Below are 22399 nucleotides of genomic sequence, written 5' to 3' on the forward strand. Positions count from 1 at the left end.
GGCTCAATGTCTTAACGCTTGCTTGGATAAGTATAAGACTTCACCCAAAATCATTATCAATGCTGGATGTGAAACAAATGATAAGTGTTGTTGCATCACTGGATAATATGATGTGATCCTCTATTGATGTTATTCAAAGATCCCATTAATAAATAAACTTTAATTTATATATTTGTCTCTCATGTCCCTCCTTTTTTTTATTTTTTTATTTTTTTTTATTTTTATTTTTTAATTTTGTGTTAATGCATTATTTGCACTATCAAGATTGAGTTTTACTACTCTGCTTTCACATGTGCATTATTGAATATTCTTATGAAGGATAATTTGGTTGTGTAACTGAACAAAAGTGATTGTTTAGTTCTTTAAATTTGTTGAGTCTATGTATTATATCAGGAAGTATTTGTATTAAGACAATAATATCAACTGAACAAAAGCCCTTTGGTACACCCCCTTAAATTACCATTTTGAGTACATAATAAAGGGATAAAAAAGAGGCAATTCGAAGCTTTAGATTGAAAGCCAAAAACAGAGATGTGACGAAATAGATATGATTTGATACAAAGGAACTTATGATTGGGATAGCAAATGTTTCTCATTTCTTAAGTAGAGGCTCCTGTCCTCTTAGAGACACCTCTTCATGTATCCTTCATTCCATATTCACCTAATCACTCAACTGTGAAATCAAGAAACACAAGCAAAAATGTAATCTCATTACCATTTAGGTAAAATAACTCTAATATTGTTACCATATATACCTTCACTTGCATGATTTTATTTTGATATTGTTAAAAAATTTAATACCAATTCTGTCTTGGGTACATTTATTAAATTACCATTTTATTATAATATTAATGTGATTGATATTTTTAATGTTAACGTGTTATATATATATATATATATATATATATATATATGGTAACAATATTAGATTTAATTGTTTTATAGTCACAGAGGAACAATTAAAGCAAGAATGTAATCTCATTACCATTTAGGTAAAAGAAATATGATATTGTTACCACATATGCATTCACATGCATGATTTTATTTTGACATTGTTAGAACTTTTAATACCAATTTTGTCTTGGGTACATTATCAATTTACGATTTTATTATAATATTAATGTGATTGATATTTTTAATGATAATGTACATATGGTGAACATTTTAATTGATAGTTGAATGGAGTAAAATGGTGATGAAATTGAAGTTTCCAGTAAATGTTACTATATATATTAACTTCTTTTGTTGCTTACGGGCTATAAGTAATAACTTTAGAGAGTAAAATAATCATTAAAATTGAAAACAATGAGGACCACAAAACTTTCAGTGCTTTTTTTCTTCTTGATTATTATGTTATCAGGTAATGTATTCTTCTTAATATTATGAATTAAGTTTTATATCTTTCATTGTTTTTAATTATTTACTTGACTAAACTGATAAGATGATTTTTAAAAATGAATTATATCGATATTTTATTGTTTATTGGCTATATATAATTGATATTGTGAGATTACAGGTACAATTTTTGATGAAGCAGAGTCAAAGGCAGATGATTGTGATTCTTACATACCTTTTCCTGGGAATTGTGACAAGTTTCAATGTCTTAGCGCTTGCCTTGTTAAGTATAAGCAGAGTCAGAAAATCCCTATAAATGCGGTGTGTCTAAAAGATGATAGGTGTTGTTGCATCACTGAATAGTATGATATGATGTTATTCAAGGGTCCCATTAATAAATAAAATAAAATTTATATATTTGTAAAATCACCTAAAATATCTTGTTTTTCAAATTTTGTGTTGATGCATTATATGCACTATCAGCATTTAGTAACTGATCGAACGTGATTGTTTATTTCTTCAAATTTGTTGAGACTATAATTTTAGGGCGCATTTGTATTAAGACGGTTATAGTAACTTACCGAAAGCACTTGCTTACTCCACCTTAACTTAGTGCAAAGAAACAAACCCATGCAGCCAAAGTCCTTTTCCCCTCAAGCGTGTTCCAGAACCCTGAAGGCCATAACAGAGCTCAAGTAAACACTCCAGGTACACCAACTCTGTTTTTAAGTTCTTACAAAAACCTATCATATTTTGCTTTCAAGAATTCAAAGGAACATTTAGAAATGTAAAGGAAAACAGTTTCATATGTCCTACAACTATTTTTATGAATCAAATCAGAGAATAAACAAAGCAAAACAGAGCTCTTCTATTTCCAAAGCAACCCCGTTTTCGGTCAAACTTTTATTTAAAAAACAATAATAATTTCAACATGGTGTAATAGTGATCTACCTATTTAATGTAGGTTGTGTAGACAGTTTAAGTAAAGAATTCGCTATTTATCACCTCACTCATTAAGACTTTGGCGTTATGTTATCACCTAAATTATACGTGCTTACATGTAATTCATTTTTAATTTAGATCAAACCTCTATACATGCTTACCAAATCTCAAAGGTTTATATGGAGGAACACATAATTCAAATGGCCAGTTTTAAAAGATTTGATATTTGTAGGATGTGAGAGAGTGGAGATATTAGCTTTACAATTTCAAAACTTCTGAGAAACTCACACAACACAACAACCTCTGCAAAGCATCCTGCACTGAATGGAATTTGCCAATAACCTGCCAGAAAGCACAATCCTTAATTATCCTAACAGAGCTTCTTTGGATAATAGGAGAGCAAAGTCAGTCTTGATTGGATCAGTGGATGAAAGATTCACATTTTGTTCATAAAGCATAAGATTACAGAAAATATTACAAGTAACTTTATGAATCTCTCAAAAGAATTACAATACTGCTTGGGTCAGGTGATTCTGTTCTTCAACCTAATGAATGAAGCAGAATAAGAACAGTTTACACAACAAAAAAGCATTTATGTACAGTACCTATTTTACTAGAATCAAAAAAAGATTTTTGGGCCAATACTAGAGCCCATTTTCGTTTTCTATAGATTATTTGAATAAAGGCAATAATTTCCAGGAATCGTGTATCCTCTATTTGTAGTAGATTTACTTTTAGCAACTTCAGGATTACCCTTAGCAAATCAATGAAAGCATAAATTAGATTGAGCAAGGTGTCAAGGAGCATTCTAACTTAATGGAACAAAAAGTAAGATTCGCTGCCAAGACTGACGGGAATTCAATACAAATGTTCCTTGCATAGACTGATTTCTTAATTGGCTCTTTCTTGACAGCATAAAATGCTCAAACACAGCTCCCCACAAAACTTTTCCCTAAGATAACGTAAAATCATTGAACAAAGCATGGCAATATTGAGCAAGATTGAGTATTCTAGGGGACTATTTGCAAAGTGCTATGACAAACATTTTTGAGTTGTACGAATTGGTTTTTGGGAACCTGAAATTAAATAGAAATGTTAGACACATTCTTTAGTTAACCTTAATGCAGGAGGGTAAATCAGCACATTTGATGGGCAAATGTTGCTTCATCTTGCTTGTTTCTCAAGATAAAGGAGATATTTTTAGAACAAAACAGAACAGAACAACTATAAGAACACCATGAGTACATAGAACCCAGAAAGATTCAACAGAAAGAAAAAAACCCTAGCCCGAGTGTATCCCCTTTTGTTAACCCTAATTCTCTGAATAACAAAATACGCGTTCTTGTAAGTGTCACTGTTGGGCTTCTTTATATACTAAGTCATCAGCAGTTCTCAGCCCTTGGATCTGTCTTGATCTGATGGCTAAAACTTGGTAATGGCTTTAAACAAAACGACCCCGTTTTGACTCAAGTGAAACGGCTCCGTTTTTGGCTTCACAAAACTTTCAAAATATGTGTAAAAACAGAGAATTTGAAGCTTTAAATGAAATATGAGCAAAAGCTAAACAGAGCATTCAGAGAATTTTTCAGTTTAGATAATGAATTCTAAGAGATCGATCTCATGAGTAAATATTGGTTTGGTGGCTGATTTTTATTTATTGGATTAAAATATTTAGAAATAATAGATGCATGTAGTTTTTTTTTTTTTTTTTAATATATGAGAATAATGCTACATATACAAACTTCTCATACAAATTGATTTGTTTAATGTAATTGGATTATATTAAAGAATAATATTATTTGTACAAACTCTTTCATACAATCTTATGTGTTATAAAATGAATGGATGAATGCAAATAAAAAGTCAACTCATTAAATGCTCAACAAATTAGATAAATAATGTGTCAATTAAAGAGTGGTGACATCGTAAGGTTTGTATAAAAAATTACTCTATTTTAAATTAGAGATAAACTTAGCAAATTAGAGGAGATGATGTGTCAAACATGTAGGACTGTCACATTGCTTTCTAGGGAATAGTTTTTATTATTAGTTTATACATGTAGCATTACCTTTTTTTGAATAATAACGATTTAAGTTGTGATTTAGTTCAAATTTATGATTGATAGGGCTTGTGTACCAGCACATGTGAGTTTGGGATTTTAGCTACTGATTTTGGTAAGTAAAGTTTTGCATTATATGTTACCGTGTGAATATATATATACACACACACGGTAACAATATTAGTTTTAATTGTTTTACAACCACAGAGAAACAATTAAAGCAAGAATGTAATCTCATTACCATTTAGGTAAAATAACTTTGATATTGTTACCATATATACATTCACATGCATGATTTTATTTTGATATTGTTAGAACTTTTAATACCAATTTTGTCTTGGGTACATTATCAATTTACGATTTTATTATAATATTAATGTGATTGATATTTTTAATGATAACGTATATATGGTGAACGTTTTAATTGATTGTTGAATGGAGTAAAATGGTAATGAAATTGAAGTTTCCAGTAAATGTTACTATATATATATTAACTTCCTTTGTTGCTTACGTGCTATAAGTAATAACTTTAGAGAGTAAAATAATCATTAAAATTGAAAACAATGAGGACCACCAAACTTACAGTGCTTTTTTTCTTCTTGGTTATTATGTTATCAGGTAATGTATTCTTCTTAATATTATGAATTAAGTTTTATATCTTTCATTATTTTTAATTATTTACTTGATTAAACTGATAAGATGATTTTTAAAATGAATTATATCGATGTTTTATTGTTTATTGGGTATATGTTTACAGCTATATATAATTGATATTGTGAGATTACAGGTACAATTTTTGATGAAGCAGAGTCAAAGGCAGATGATTGTGATTCTTACATACCTTTTCCTGGGAATTGTGACAAGTTTCAATGTCTTAGCGCTTGCCTTGTTAAGTATAAGCACAGTCAGAAAATCCCTATAAATGCGGTGTGTCTAAAAGCTGATAAGTGTTGTTGCATCACTGAATAGTATGATATGATGTTATTCAAGGGTCCCATTAATAAATAAAATAAAATTTATATATTTGTCTCTCATGTTTCAATTTTTCTAAACATCACCTAAAATATCTTGTTTTTCAAATTTTGTGTTGATGCATTATATGCACTATCAGCATTTAGTAGTGTAACTGATCGAACGTGATTGTTTTTTTCTTCAAATTTGTATTAAGACGGTAATAGTAACTTACCGAAAGAACTTGCTTGCCGAAACAAACCCATACAGCTAAAGTCCTTTTCCCCTCAAGAGTGTTCCAAAACCCTGAAGGCCATGACAGAGCTCAAGTAAACACTCCAGGTACACCAACTCTGTTTTTAAGTTCTTACTAAAACCTATCATATTTTGCTTTCAAGAATTCAAAGGAACATTTAGAAATGTAAAGGAAAACAGTTTCATATGTCCTACAACTATTTTTATGAATCAAATCAGAGAATAAACAAAGCAAAACAGAGCTTCTCTATTTCCAAAGCAACCCCGTTTTCGGTCAAACTTTTATTAAACAAACAATAATAATTTCAACATGGTGTAATAGTGATCTACCTATTTAATGTAGGTTGTGTAGACAGTTTAAGTAAAGAAGTCGCTATTTATCACCTCACTCATTAAGACTTTGGCATTATGTTATCACCTAAATTATACATGCTTACATGTAATTCATTTTTAATTTAGATCAAACCCCTATACATGCTTACCAAATCTCAAAGGTTTATATGGAGGAACACATTCTTCAAATGGCCAGTTTTAAAAGATTTGATATTTGTAGGATGTGAGAGAGTGGAGATATTAGTTTTACAATTTCAAAACTTCTGAGAAACTCACCCAACACAGCCACCTCTGCTAAGCATCCTGCACTGAATGGAATTTGCCAATAACCTGCCAGAAAGCACAATCCTTAATTATCCTAACAGAGCTTCTTTGGATAATAGGAGAGCAAAGTCACTCTTGATTGGATCAGTGGATGAAAGATTCACATTTTGTTCATAAAGCATAAGATTACAGAAAATATTACAAGTAACTTTATGAATCTCTCAAAAGAATTACAATACTGCTTGGGTCAGGTGATTCTGTTCTTCAACCTAATGAATGAAGCAGAATAAGAACAGTTTACACAACAAAAAAGCATTTATGTACAGTACCTATTTTACTAGAATCAAAAAAAGATTTTTGGGCCAATACTAGAGCCCATTTTCGTTTTCTATAGATTATTTGAATAAAGGCAATCATTTCCAGGAATCGTGTATCCTATATTTGTAGTAGATTTACATTTAGCAACTTCAGGATTACCCTTAGCAAATCAATGAAAGCATAAATTAGATTGAGCAAGGTGTCAAGGAGCATTCTAACTTATTGGAACAAAAAGTAAGATTGGCTGCCAAGACTGACGGGAATTCAATACAAATGTTCCTTGCATAGACTGATTTCTGAATTGGCTCTTTCTTGACAGGATAAAATGCTCAAACACAGCTCCCCACAAAACTTTGCCCTAAGATAACGTAAAATCATTGAACAAAGCATGACAATATTGAGCAAGATTGAGTATTCTAGGGGACTATTTGCAAAGTGCTATGACAAACATTTTTGAGTTGTACGAATTGGTTTTTGGGAACCTGAAATTAAATAGAAATGTTAGACACATTTTCTAGTTAACCTTAATGCAGGAGGGTAAATCAGCACATTTGATGGGCAAATGTTGCTTCATCTTGCTTGTTTCTCAAGATAAAGGAGATATTTTTAGAACAAAACAGAACAGAACAACTATAAGAACACCATGAGTACAAAATGAAGAAAAAAAATTCAGTTATAAATCCCCATCATCTTGATTTCTGCTGTAGGATTTCAGCAAGATACTATGCACAAATTGTCCTACTTAAGAAAAAACTAGAGAAGCTCAAATCTTATTGACATAAAACCTCTTCAACCAATCAACAAAAGTTGGTTCCACCACCAATCAATAAGTGCATAATGCATGTTAAAAAAACCCTTGAAAACAAACAAAAATAATATATCCATATTTTTGAATGAAGAAAATTGATCTTTTCTAAACATTACTCACCCTTTCCAGCATAAGCATCAAGTTCTAGATCTCATTCTTCTTCGCTGTTGACAGATCACATGTAACATCCATAATATTTGTCCTGCATGTCAGTCAGGACACTTGAAATAAGAAAGTCCATTGCAAGATATAGAATGAACTGCATATCGATCAAGTAGTAATCCAAGGGCCATTGAAACCAGTTCCAGCATGAAACAAATGTAGTTGGATAGTCCTTCAAATTTTTTGTTACGAAGTCACGATAGTGACTGCATCAGAGTTATGGATGATGAGGAGAGTATAGAAACATACACTGTCAGCATTTCTCCATCAGTGGTTATTTGTTTTTAGTTCATACATAATATTCCTTAATATCATTAAATAGTAGGTCTACACTGTCAGAAAAGATTGCAACTGTGTTCTTCTTTGTTTTATTCTCTGTTTCTTTCTTGATGAAGGAAGATAAATCTTAAAATTAATCACATGTAGTAGATTAAAGTGAAAAGTTGATCCAGGAAAAATGGTTACAAGTATCAAACCATAATGTCTACTGGGATCTGACACCACCCATGTATATGCCTCTGTCTACTACTAATGGCATTCTTCAAGAGTAAGTTGGTCATTACGTATCTAATATATGTATAGCAGAGTGAACTTAGAAAAAGGCCTTGCAGAATGTATCATGTTCATAGCAGAAAACTTTTTCCTAATTTAGAGGCAGGAGTAGCCAAATCTTGAGCTAAATCAGAATGTGAACATAAAATCTAGAGCTGTCAAGTACATGAAGTACTCTGCTCTGACCATGTCCAGGGAAACGGCTGTACAGCTTCAATTATCCGCAAGGTCCTCTCACTAAACAAAATAAACATTCTAAACGTTAAAAGTAACATGAAACAATGAATTCTATAATACTGCTAATTATCCACCAAGTGAAGAATCAATGCATAGCGAAAAAACCAAACAAATACTGTTTAGAAGCCAACCTGCACACTACCCTTTTCAAATAATATGATAAGACCAGAGCTCTAATACAGAAGACATCATGAGTAAAATCATTTCACTCATTCTTGTTAATGTACTGTGTATGGATACAAGTGTAATAGTTTTCCAAATGACCATATAAAATCAGATAGTATTGGTTTGAGCAGCTTAAAATATGTAGCTCAAGCATACAATGATGTGACAAAAACATCTATTACACATAGTGAATATTGCAATAAAACTTTATCAGTTAAACAAGTATTTACATGCCATCAAGGGATTAGATAGACCTACTTATCTGAAGACAATGGATCCAGGTCTTGTTCTTCCACAAGTTGCTCCACAGTATCAAGAGTGTTTCCCGCCTTCAAAATCATATTTAATTCAACATTAGAATGCCCAACCAATTAAATTCATAAAATCAAAAGGAATGATTTTAATTAGTAATTGAATTGACCACATCTAGCCGCGGACCAAAGTAATGAATAGAAATATACCTGAGTTTCAAGGCATAAAGACTGAAACTCATCCTGTAACATGCAAAAGTGGCAACGTTTGAAATTAACAATCATAGCCTAGTAACAACGTATTTAAATCCTTTAAAAAACATAAGGAAAAATCATACCTCAATGTTTTCATGCAAAGAAGTAATCACCTGAAACTGTACACCCATTAGTTCAAATTTCAAACATGAACCAAAACAAAATTTAAAAGAATTAAAAACAGGTCTGAGTAGATGTTTAGAGAGGGGACCTGGATGAATAGGCGGTGGAGGGAGTCTTGCTCAGAAGAAGTAAAGTTATTGAATGCTTTGCTGAATTCCTTTTTCAATTCAAAAAAGAAAAAAAAAATAGTGGTAAATAAGAGAATTGATAGTGAAAGTGGATGAAAAGAACGTAGAAAATTAAGCAGTGAAGAAAAGACACTTGTTTTGAGCAAGTAGTGAGAAGAGAACGGATTGCGAGCTTCAAAGACTTGCTAAGATCCGATTGTCTTGACCAGACAAGATCACCCATTTTCTCCATTTCTCACAAGCTTACAGGTCGCAGCCGCGAAGTGGAAGAGAGTGTAGGAGCTGCGAGAGGGAGCAGGGGATAATGAAATGGGCCGAATTGAAATAGGCCTGTTTCAGCAAACAAAACATCCTCAAGGCCCAAATCTGAATATTTCTGTGTTTAAATATACAATAATGTTTTGATCATAATTGAGTCATATAGACACATAAAAATTGTATAAAAGTTATGTAAAATAACTACTTTATCATTTGTTTTTTATCTGTTTGTATGACTCAGTTGGATGCATAGTATTACTCATAGATATATCATATATTTGCTTTCAAGAATTCAAGAGAACCATTTGGAAGTGTGAACAATAACAGTGAGATTTTATATATCCTACAAACATTTTTATCTATAAAAACAGAGAATAAACAAAGCAAAACAGAGCTCTTCTATTTCTATTCCCCTGTTTTCTGTCAAACTTTGATTAAACAAACAATAATAGTTTCAACATGTGTAATAATGATCTATCCAGGTTGTACAGACAATTTTGTTGATATATTGGTAAACAATTTGCTATTTATCACCTCACTCATTAAGACTTTGGCATGCTTACATGTACTTCATTTTTAACGTAGATCAAACTATTAAACATGCTTACTTGTATTATAATTTTATGAGTAAACGACCTATTCTCACCTGAGATTTGGCGAAATCCTAAGTTAGTACCCTTGATTACATTTATTCCAATTCTCACCCTTAAAGTAAATACTGCTAGCAATTTTTAGGTTACAAACGGTGCAATTATCATAATGTCCTTAATAAATAAATTAATACAATTATAAATTTACCATTTTATTTTTAAATTATTTCAATAACACCTTCAGTGGCTGTGCACCCTGTCGATTTTTGCTCGATTTGGGCTATTTCTGATGGTGTTGAACCCCCTGGTCACCTTTATCACCTTTCACATAGTCCGTCGTCTAAACCCCTTTGGTTCCCGACTCATTACCCCCTCTGATTGCCGGTGCAGTTTGGTTTAGGGTTTCCTTGTTTTTTGCTGGATTTCGACAGTAAAAATCCAATTAAACACCACCACTTCAACCAACTCTATAAAACCCCTATGTCCCCACCAACTGTTTAGTTGCCATTTGCCAGCCAAGAGGTTTGTGTTCATCACGTTTTTGGTGAAGTGGTAGACGGCAAATTGTGAGTTGTCATGGTCGGGAAGGATAGGGATTTTTTAGGGGGGATGCGAGGAGTCAAACGGTGGTGGTGGTTGGGGTTGTAGCCGCTCAAAATGGCCAAAAACCAGAAAAAAATAATTGCATGTCACGGTTGCCGTGGTTGGCAATCGGCGAGTGATGAGGGGTTGTGAAGGGAAAAGTTTTGTAGAGAGAAGGATGGGGGTTCGAATGGTGGTGACAAGGGTGCTTTTGGGTGAAAGAATCGCCGGAAAAGGGCGAAAAAAGCTGAGGGTAATGTTTGTTAATATGCGTTGCCTCCTACAAAATGACCAATTTACCCATTCACCATTAAATCAAACACTTTTTTGTCACTTTAAGGGTGTGAATGTAGAATGAATGCAACCAAGGGTACCTACTTAAGATTTCGCCAAACCTCGAATGGGAATATGTCATTTACTCTTTATAATATATATAGCCAACGTACTATACAATATACATAAATAAGTTATGTAAGTTATAAATGCGTAGTACTTAATTTTCAACTTTATAAGTTGTAACAACATGGAAATGAAATGAAAAAATTAAGTGGCAATATTTGGTTTTCATTTGTGGTTAGTTTTTGTGAGTGAATTCTTGGGAAAATTGTGGTCTCAGAAAATCATATATCATCTATTGAGAAGGCTAAAGAGAAAGCAAAGATGCATATTCGGATCCGAAACTCAAAGGAATAATTAAAAGGAGAAAAGCTATAAGAATATTTTGATATTGATTAAGTAGAGATATCATATATCAAGTACAATATTATTATCCACATTCCCTTATATATTTGGACCCCCATTCTCGTGTTTTATTATATTATATGAAGGTTTTGATGCCATAAAAGGTAATGCCAAATATATGGCAAACAAATATCTTAGTATAAACGTCAAATAGGAAATAAATTATTATCTTGGGAAGGAAGGTATTGATAATCAAATAAAACAAGTCATGCAAAAATAGACAAAAAATATTCACTTTTCCAAATAACATTTCAATATCGCAAAAATATAATTATTTCAAGCCAAATTTCCTTTGGGAAACTTATAAGGAATGTAATTAATTAATAAAGTTGTCAATATCTTATGATATTGTAATTAATTATTTATATGTTTTTTTTGCTACATGCAAATCAAATATTAAAATGTTTAACCACCAACTTGTGGCCAGATGGATAGAAGGGCATATGGTTGAAACTTGAAAGTACCCCTACCCCGGTTTTTATTTCAAATAAAAAAAATATTAAGATGTTTTATTTTTCAAAGTTCAGCTGTCCAAAATTTTTTTACAACAGTGGATTTATAACATAAAGTTTGTAATTTATAAAGCCAACCATAATTTTGTTAAATATAAAGTTCTTTTACATACGGACTATAACTAATTAAACTCAATTTTCTCAAGTTTTTCTTTCAAACATTTTGTTGAGATTACGAGTGTGCAATATCCTTAGATTATATTAGGCAAATTCTAATGTGGGTCTGAATACTTCAGATATAATGAAGAATCTTGAACACAAGAATTAATTGTGCAAGAAGCAGTGACAAAACTCCTGCAATCACAACCTCAGTAAGATAAAAAAAGTTTTTATTTTTTAATTTTTTTTCACTATTCTTTATTTTAATACTTACTGGTTTCATTTGGATTACTGGTTTTAATTTGAGGTTGTAGTCTAATAGAATTAATTTAATGAGCTAAAATATTAAATCTATCTCGCTAATTCATGGCTTCGAATGTGATATACAAGTTTTTGACAGTATAATTGATCATCTTGTTGAGTTGCCTGAGCTGATCATGATGGCCTCACCAATTGCGCCAATATTTCTAACAATTAATTATCATTGTTTGAGCGAAAAAATAATGACTCAGGCAGAAGTTGCTGCGGAGAGGTATGTGAATGTCAATAGGAGATTTGCTCAAACTAGGAGATTTCTACGGATCCTGCAATCACTTACACAAAGATTTGCTAACGTTAAAGAGGCCAGATGGTTTTTACTAGTGTGCCCCCTCCGATGATTAAGTCAAATACAAAATAAAAAAAAGTAGCAAAACGGAGTGTAAAAGACATATTCTCACTTGAGGATTGGCGAAATTCTAAGTTGATACTTCTAGTTGTATTTATTTCAAATTTTCACCTTTAAACTAATATTATTAGTGACTGTTGGAGGTGGTCGAAAACAATGATTGAGGTCTGCAAGTGGAGGTATGGGTTTTGTAAAAGAGGTTGTAGGGAGTCCAATGATGGTTTCGAATGTGATTTTAGACTTCGAAATTAGTCAAAAAAAGCAAAAAATTGTCAGCTTGAACACTACCAACATGAGCCGCTTTTTGCTAAAATGTGTCCACTTTATGCCAAAGAAAGCTTCAACGCATTTTAGCGTGCTAACGTGCGCTTCGCTACAGTAAATTGTTGGGATCTGTTAAAATAAAGAAAGCATCGTTACTTTAAAGATAGAAATCAAGAACAAATGTAATCAAAAGTATCAATTTAAGATTTCAATAAACCTCGGTGGGAATACGTCGTCGGCTCTATAAAAATGATGTCCACGTCCCACCAACCATTTCAACACCAAGTCATTTACACCTAACATTATGCTTGACAAATTATTTATTTATTTATTTTTTAATGTACGAAGCACATTAGGAAATGGAAGAGGCTAAAGGAGTGGTGAAGCACATTTTACTCGCGAGGTTCAAAGACGAGGTAAAATTAGAAGAAATTGATCAGCTCATCAAAGGCTATGCTAATCTTGTCAATCTCGTCGAACCCATGAAGTATTTTCAATAGTAATATGATAAACACTCAATATGTGATCTTGTTTAGCTTACTGTTTATATGGGTTATGGGGTTTCTGAGTTTTGGAAAATCCTGCTATAGTGTTTTTAATGGCGCCTTATTGAAAGATTAGAATATTCTTTCTGGGATTTAAAAGCATTGCACTTTACATTCTGTGAAGAATTTACCAAACCTCTGGTTATTTGTCTCTTAACCTTTTCATAAGCATGTTTTGATGCAAATCTTGAGTCCTGGTGGCTCATTGTAGTAGTCGTATTGCTGCCAGCCTGCCCTTATAGTTGTTTAACAAATTACGCTTATAATATACTTGTCTGGATCTACACAATTTCTGGAAAATTGTGATGTTAACAATAACTTAGTGTGGTTTTGGTACCTGAGTTAAAAAATCTTCACCCTTTTGCCATTTTGTTATGTGTTGCAACAGGGGCAGGGATGTGAGTATTGAGAATCTGCATCAAGGTTTCACTCATATCTTTGAATCTACCTTTGAGAGCACAGAGGGTGTTGCAGAGTATATAGCTCATCCTGCGCATGTTGAATTTGCAAACTTGTTCCTGTCCCATTTGGATAAAGTTCTAGTGATAGACTACAAACCTACTACTTTGCGTTCCTGAATTGTACTGGTAATGCATTCATCAACTGTCTTGCTTTTGTTAGCCCTGGATATTAGGTCCATTATCTTGAATAAGATTGGAGAATCATATAAATGTAATGCTGATGATGGTGAAATACATTGTGCTATAAATCTAAATTTAAGAGAATAAATAGATACTCTCAAATTCTGTCTCTTTCTTTCCAATACAGCTTTTGGAATGTTTTTAGATTATCAATTGAACTATGTTGATGAAAGATATTGGTCATCTGGGCCCCTTATTATCCATGTGTTCAATCAGTATATGCTTGCTTCCACTTTTGCTCTCCAAAGTTATTCATAATTAAGGCTGATGCTGATCCAATGTGTTGTTGAGATATTAACTTATTCTGGTGAACACATTGCACAAAATCGTTATTGCTAAATGAATGACTAGGTGGAGTCTGCACATAATATTAATAGAGAAAAAAAATATTTGAAGTTATTGATTGCAAACTGCTCTTAAAACTTTATTAAATCCATACTTGATGGATACATCTACCACTATGACTCGAGCAATTGGTGTCTTACTAAGGCTGTAAGAAAATATGAAAGTCACAAAGATGGATATTAGGGATGTATTTATATGGATTTAAGTAAGACAGAATACATTTGGAGTAATTTATTGATGATTTGATTTCACAGTTACTAATTTGTTAGAAACAAACATGTTTCAACGGGGTATAAGGTTAGCAATAACCAAAATAATACTACAAATGTTATTTAGGTCTTGGTTGCCCTTCAGGACTGAAGGATCCGCTGGGAGCCCTTTTAATTCATCATCACAATCGCCGACTTCATCCATGGAAGCTGAAGCTGAAAAATTGGCACCCATTGGATCACCAGTTTTCAAGTGTTGTTGAGCATCATCAAGGTCACCAATGGCATTATCATAATGCTCAGAGCAAGTTCCGTATCTCTCCTTAAGTTTACTATTAGTTGCTTTTGGGACTAATGATTTGATTAGTTGAAGGGTTTTTGTAGCATTAGAACTTGCCAAGTCAATAGTGATTTTGGCTAGACCTGGAAGATCTGCAGTAGTTGCTCCAGGAATTTGATTAAGAACCCCCAAGCAGAAAGAAGGATTCTGTGTCTTGGAACAAATATCATTAATAACACCCTTTGTCACCTTCACATTTGCCCTTGCTAATGAAGGTGCAACGAATAGCATCATCCCCAGTAGAATTGAAGCCTGAAAGAAGTAGCTTTTGAAAGAAGCCATTTTTGCTTTTTGTTTCTTCTTAAAAGTGTTTGGATAATTATGGCTATAGGGAGACCTTTATGTAATAGATCAAAAGGGAGTCTTCTTTGTAAGGAAAAGCATCAAAATATATATATTTATATTGACAGATTTGCATTTATGTCTTTAGAGTTTAACAATATTTCTATTTTTAAATACAGGAGCATTAATGGTTGGTATATATTATGGTAGTTAATAATACACACGTAATGTCTTTTTAATTTTTATGGTAAACAATCAAGCGAAAGTTACGACACTGCCTCACATTTAACTTTAAATCATTGCTATTCATGGTAACATCTAAACAATCAAGCGAAAGTTACGAAACTGCCTCATATTTAACTTTAAATCATTGCTATTCATGGTAACATCTAAACCAAAATATGCACAGAATCATCTTAGTTTCAACAATTAATCATCTATTATGAACCGAATATAAATATAGGCTAATGTTATTTATGTCAAGATAATCTCAAATTTCACGATCCAAGTGTCACCCTACGTGGCATAGTTATATCATTTAATACGTCATCACCAAGGTTTTAAAACCTGGCCCGGGGTGAAACCTGATAAAGTGGTGAGGTCTCGAGTTGACTGGTTGAGCCAGTTTGACTGGTGGGTCAAACCGGTGACATCAGCATGTAAAAGGTTTGAAATCCAAAAAAAAAAAAAAAAAAAAAAACCTCTAAAAATTAATATAAGTCTCTACAATACAAGTTTGAAATCTTGCAAAAACATCCCAAATTACACCACCAACATCGACACAATCCATGCCAAATAGGGCCTATTTTCAGCATCGACAAGACACCTCATTACCATGAAAACTCTCTCCTAAGTCACCTAACCAAAACCAATCTCACCCTACCCTTGTTCGCCTCGCCAATCGCTGGCAACAGCGAGCTGTTGCCATTGATTTATTTTTACGATTTTCAGTCGTTTCACTCACCATAAATCACTTTTGTCACCACCTTTCGACTCACAGGCATTTCTTCTTCAAAACCCCAAACATCTTAGCCACCAATTGTTTGTCGATCGTTGTCCTAATTTCTAAGGTTTGCCATGAACAATAAAATTGGTAACCCGACCCAGTAAAGGCCCCAAGTCTCGGTTGAACTGTGTCGGGTTTTAAAACACTGGTCATAACTTTATTTACATAAGATATATTATTTAACACATCCTCACTTTAAATATGTATTAATACTACTACATTTGATGATACATTTATCATTTTAAAAGGTAGTTCGGTCATGCAATATGCTCCTACCTCATATATTATATAAAATTCTCCCTTTCTCCAAACTAAACTAAACTAACCACAAAATTCTCTCTTCTTTCTCATGCAAACACTCAACGGTACCTACATCTTCATTTATATTTATTTATATATAAACATCATTTAATGTTTCCATTCGCTTAATTGGTAACATCAGAGTTATCTAAAATTTAATAGAGCTACTAAGGCAACCTGTAGGACTTGAAGGATGAGATTACTGTGTTCTCTGGAAACTCAACGATGATCAAAGGTCAGTTAAGTAAATTCTCTTCTTTTCTTTTTTGTGATCTATGCTTATGCATCACATTATTAATATGAATCTCTTTTGACTTAGATTTATTGAGTGGATGGATTGTTGTTGTGCTAGAATTGAGATGAACAGTATTAATGGCAGAGAAGAGCTTCATTTTCCAGTTTCTCCAATTCTTCCTTGTAGGGATGTTATAATTCAACATCCAAGAACTAAATCTTGTGAACTTCTTTCTCAACTTCCTTCTTCTATTCCCCTAGACTTCGGGTAATTTTTTTTTTTTTTATATATATTCATTCATATACATAACTCTTTTTAATTACTTATATATAAATATTTCAATTATATAACTAATTACCTTATTTCATAATTATTCAGGATTAATCATGCACAAACCTTGATTTCAAACCATCCAAGCTAGACAAACTTCTCTAATAGCTTAGATGCAAATGTTATGAAGGTAACCTACTATGAACATTCATATCTATTGATATAACACAGAATTTATGTGCATCCGTTGCACATTTCTCCGCTTTAAAAATTGACCTGACATTACTTTCCTTGCGATAATTTTCAGGAAACAGTTTAGACTAAGGTATTGATACTAGTGGTGGGAGGACTGATTGAGCTGTTAGCACTTAGCAACTAAAGAAGTATACACTACCCTCTCTACTTATTCTTTTTGTTTAACATATAAGATTAGTTTGAGAAACCTAACTAGACATTGCCTATAATTGGTTAGTTATATGTGCAACTGCTGATGCATGGTATTTATATTTCATGATAATTTCAGGTACCTGAAGATCTACATGTGATTGATTTTATCGCAGTGCAATGCAGGATATCAATGGATGGTTACTACAAGCAACATGGATGCTAATTTCTCATCACCAGTTAATAAAGTGCATTAGAATGGACAGTCATATTTAATCTCATATTGCAGTGACCAGATTGATGATGAGGATGATGCCAAGTATTAGAGGAGAGCGCGGAAGGGACCTCAATCTAAAAACCTTGTAGTTGAGAGGAAAAGAAGGAAGAAGCTTAATGATAGGCTTTATGCTCTTCGAGCTTTGGTTCCTAAAATTTCAAAAGTAATTCATTCTTCTTTTTAATTTCATCTTATATCTTCTAACAGTAAATTGTATTAGTGTTATAGAATGATTGGATGTTTGATGTTTTCAGATGGATAAAGCTTCAATCCTTGGTGACGCAATAGACTTTATAAAAGAGTTGTTAAAGGAAATAAAAGAGCTTCAAGATGAACTGGAGGAGCATTCAAATGATGAAGGGAGCCCCGAGAACAATACTGCAAGCATGAATGTTAACCACAACATCGTGAAGCCAAAGATTTTCAGTAACAGCTGCTTCAGGTAATGACAGTACTCTTCCTAAAGTGCAGAATCAAGACCTAGAAATCACTAATGACAAGACACAACAAATGGAGGTAACGTACTCTAAAATCTAAATATAATATCTCCTTCCTCTCTCTAATTAGAATTTCAATATGTCAATTTTATTGTACATTTGAAGGTGCAAGTTGAAGTGGCTCCATTAGATGGAAGCGAGTTCTTTGTTAAAGTGTTTTGCGAACATAAGCTAGGTGGATTTGTAAAATTGATGGAAGCTTTGAATTCATTGGGTCTGGAAGTGACAAATGCAAATATAACCCATTTTAGGGTACTTGTTTCTAATGTGTTCAAAGTAAAGGTAAAATTATGAACATATTTTAGATACCAAAACTAAACTACTCTTTAATATTAGTTGTTCTAATTAGTATGAACTTCTTGGTGGCAGAAAAAAAGTAGCGAGATGGTTCAAGCTGATCATGTGAAGGATTCTTTGTTGGAGCAAACAAGAAACCCGTCTAGAGTATGGCCTCATGAGATGGCAAAAACTTCAGATTGCATCAATGGAGTGGAGTATAATCCTCCTCCCCATCATCATCATCACCAAGAGCACCACCTTCACAATCACCATATGACTTTCCACCACCTTGAAAAATAAAAAAGATTATGGTAATGGTTAGAATAAGAGGGGCTACAGTGGAAAATGTTATGTTCGCGGGTTTATGTTTGGTGGTGGGGGCGGCCGTCGTGGTGGTGGAGGGAATAGTTTCACTGATTTTATAACGGTTGTTGAGAATTTGGGATGAAGCCATTAGTAATGAGAAGTGGTGGAGAGAAGATGAAAAGTGAATGGAGGTGTAAATTTAAGGGTAAAATGAATGCTATGGAGTGAAAATATTTACAAGTTTCAAGTGGTTTAATAATTCAAATAATAAAATTTTAATTATCTATTTAAGAATGGATAACAAGTGTATCAAGTGAATTATATTTTGCGGGATAATAACTGGCAAAGCGGCCCAGCCCGGTCCATCCCACATAAAATAAAACTTGCTTTGTGTGATGCCGTATCATGTGCAAAGGAGCATCTTACATCTTCTTCTCCATGTTCCCTTCTTGGCTCTTAGAATCTCTCTAATCAGTTTAGTTTAGAATTTGATCCTTTTTAATTTTTTATTTTAAAAGGTAGTTAAAGGTCATGCAATATGCTTCTACCTCATATATTATATAAAAGAGTAAATGACATATTCCCACCTGAGGTTTGGTGAAATCCTAAGTTGGTACCTCTGGTTGCATTTATTCCAAATTCTCACCCTTAAAATAACAATATTAACAATTTTTAGGTTACAGTGGATGAAATTACCATAATGCCCTTAACAAATAAATAAATAAATTACGTTTTAACCCCTAAATTAGTACAATTATTAATTTACTATTTTATTGTCATACTACTTCAATAACATCCTTGGCGACTGCACACCCTCTCAATTTTTGCCCAATCTGGATTGTTTCCGATTGCGTTGAACCCCTTGGTCACCTCCATCACCTTCCCCGTAGTCTACTATCTAAAACCCCTCTGGTTCTCGACTCAATGGCCCCTCTGATCGCCGATGTCATTAGGTTTAGGGTTTCCTTATTCTTCGATGGATTTCGGTGGTAAAAATCCAATTGGACACCTCCATTGCAATCAATGTCTCCAACCACACAAAACCCTTATGTCCCCACTAGAGCCGACGGTGGGCCGTGCCGACCCACGACATGACACGAAAAAAACATGCCACAGCAAGGCATGGCATGAAAAAAAAACACGACATGACACAACATGAAAATATGTGGGTCGTATCGTGGACCTTTAAAAAAGGCATGTGGGCTGGCATGGCACGACACGAAAAATAAAAAAAATGTGTTTTTGAAGATATATTTGAAGATTTTAAGAATTTAGAAATTAATGAAAATGAAAATGTATAATAATTCTTAATCCTAATTTCTATGTTTGTATTTGTAATTTATAATTATAATTTATAAGTAATACAAAGTGTTGAAATTCAATTAATATTTCAATGTCTCATTATTTAATTATATTTCATAGTGATTGTACATTTTTTTAATTAATATAAATACAAAATGTCACTAAATATAAAATATAAAATATTTTTATAATAATTATTAATAATAAATCAAAATTACCATAATTTATAAATATTAAAATTAAATATTTTTACAAAGCATGTGGGCTGGCCCAAGGCATGGCTCGCTATATATCGTGTCATGCCATGTGCCTTCAAATTTGGCAGGCTAGCATGACATGATAGGGCATGAATTTTTGTGGGCCTTGACATGGCACAGCCCACGGTATGATAAGCCTTGAATTTTTAGGCACAGCATTGCATGGCCCACCGCCACCTCTGTTCCCCACCAATCGTTTAGTCGCCATTCATCGACCGAGAGGTTCATGTTTGTCATGTTTTTGGCGAAATGGTGGGTGACAAACGATGAGCTATTGTGGTTGGGAAGGTTAGGGGTTTTGTAGGGGGGGGATCCAAGGAGTTAAATGGTGGTGGTGGTTGGGGTTCTCGCCCCTTAATGCGGCTGAAAACCAACAAAAAATAGTTGCATGTTAGGGCTGACGATTAGCGAGTGGTGAGAGGTTGTGAAGTGTAAGGTTTTGTAGAGGGGAGGATGGGGGTTCGAATGGTGGTGACAAGAGTGATTTTGGGTGAAATAATTGGCGAAAAATGGCGAAAAACGCTGTGGGTGATGTCTGTTAATGTGTGCCAAAGCATTATTAGAGGCGGCGATCTACTAATGTGCGTCCAAGGGTACCAACTTAGGATTTCGCCAAACCTAGAGTGAGAATATATCGTTTACTCTAATTTTTTATATAGTACAGATTGTTAATTATACACATGGTCAATGTATTACCTTTTTTTTTTTAATAATTTTATATATAGTACAGCTTGGATGTGTTTTATGAGAAAATTATCTAAACCCGGGAGATATACAATAATCCATAAATCCCCTATGGATTCATACAAGAATCAGAATAAATTTGTATAGACATTCTTAAGAGAAAATTGAGGTAAAGAGTAAAGGCTAACTCAATTGATAAAGGCTTCATGTCTTAGACTCTCTTTACATAAATTGATAAACAAAAACATCAAAAGATATTGAGTCCCTTCGTCCTAATTTTACTTACTGTTTATTAAAATTAATTTCCTATCTGCACATAATAATCATAAGTCATTGCTATCAGAGATATCAAACTTCTAATAGTGCATATAATTTCCAATACAGCGAAACCAAAAACATTAGCATCCACATGCATGATTTTATTGTGACAGTTAAATTTGATGCTATTAGAACAATTAATACCAATTCTAACTTGGGTACATTAAATTAATTTACCATTTTATTATAATATTAATGTGATTCATATTTTAAATGTTAACATTTTAATTAATTGTTGAATGAAGTAAAATGGTAATGAAACTGAAGTTTCCAGTAAATGTTACTATATATATTAACTTCGTTTGTTGCTTACGGGCTATAACTTTAGAGAGTAAAATAATCACATAAAAGAAAAAACAATGAGGATCACCAAACTTTCAATGCTTTTTTTTTTTCTTCTTCTTTTGATTATGTTATCAGGTAATGTATTCTTCTTAATATTATGAATTAAGCTTTGTATTTTTCATTATTTTTAATTATTTACAGATAATGTTTAATTGATTTACTAATAAGATGATTTTATAAAATGAATTATATAGATATTTTATTGAATATAATGTTTTTTCATCTTTTAACTATAGCTCTAATGTTTGATTCATTTATATGCTAATGTGATTTTAATAAAATGAATCATATATATGTCAGCATGGTAGGTCTATTGATAAATTTCCAACCAATTCAACAATACAACATGCCATAAATCCAAGTTAAAATTCGGCCAAATACAAAACAAGAACAATCTCACACTTACTTGCAATTTTGGACCAAGACAAGTAAAAACACTTCAAGTATAAAGGATTGCTTCACCAACTTGAATTGATTCACCACCAAATCCCCTTGCCAAGACTTGGATAAATAATGCACAAACAAAGAACACAAAAGTTCTCTCTCAAATGGATAAACCAATTTTCATATATTTCATAAGCTAAATATTACAATGAAAATAGTTGTCATTATATAGATAAATACAAGGATAAACAAGTAATTAACAAATACATTAAAATGAATTAAATTAACTAATATTACAAGCCATTCATTCAAACAGTAAGACTATGCCTATTTAATGCAAAA

The 22399-nt window shown here is 32.7% G+C and overlaps 1 protein-coding gene, 1 long non-coding RNA gene and 2 pseudogenes across 4 annotated transcripts; 2 read left to right on the plus strand and 2 right to left on the minus strand.

Moving 5' to 3' along the window:
- Positions 1-572: 572 nt before the first annotated feature.
- Positions 573-9345, minus strand: LOC116138637. Of its 3 annotated transcripts, XR_004129320.1 has the most exons (9): positions 9272-9345; positions 9099-9167; positions 8971-9000; positions 8843-8875; positions 8640-8710; positions 7386-8216; positions 2566-2619; positions 1917-2007; positions 573-673 (listed from the first exon to the last, which is right to left on the minus strand). It is a non-coding gene; the product is annotated as an uncharacterized LOC116138637 (long non-coding RNA). The 3 variants fall into 3 exon arrangements; XR_004129319.1 differs by lacking the exons at positions 573-673; positions 1917-2007 and having other exon boundaries at positions 2465-2619; XR_004129321.1 differs by lacking the exons at positions 573-673; positions 1917-2007; positions 2566-2619 and adding an exon at positions 6109-6205.
- A 3865-nt stretch (positions 9346-13210) lies between these two features.
- LOC116138636 lies at positions 13211-13987 on the plus strand (annotated as a pseudogene).
- Positions 13988-14664: 677 nt separating this feature from the next.
- Positions 14665-15213, minus strand: LOC116138605 (pectinesterase inhibitor-like). Its single transcript, XM_031424316.1, has one exon. The coding sequence runs from the start codon at positions 15211-15213 to the stop codon at positions 14665-14667; it is 549 nt and encodes a 182-aa protein (XP_031280176.1).
- A 1995-nt stretch (positions 15214-17208) lies between these two features.
- Positions 17209-18761, plus strand: LOC116138606 (annotated as a pseudogene).
- Positions 18762-22399: the final 3638 nt, after the last annotated feature.

Source organism: Pistacia vera, unplaced genomic scaffold (assembly GCF_008641045.1).
Source record: "Pistacia vera cultivar Batoury unplaced genomic scaffold, PisVer_v2 Contig342, whole genome shotgun sequence".
Lineage (NCBI taxonomy): Eukaryota > Viridiplantae > Streptophyta > Magnoliopsida > Sapindales > Anacardiaceae > Pistacia > Pistacia vera.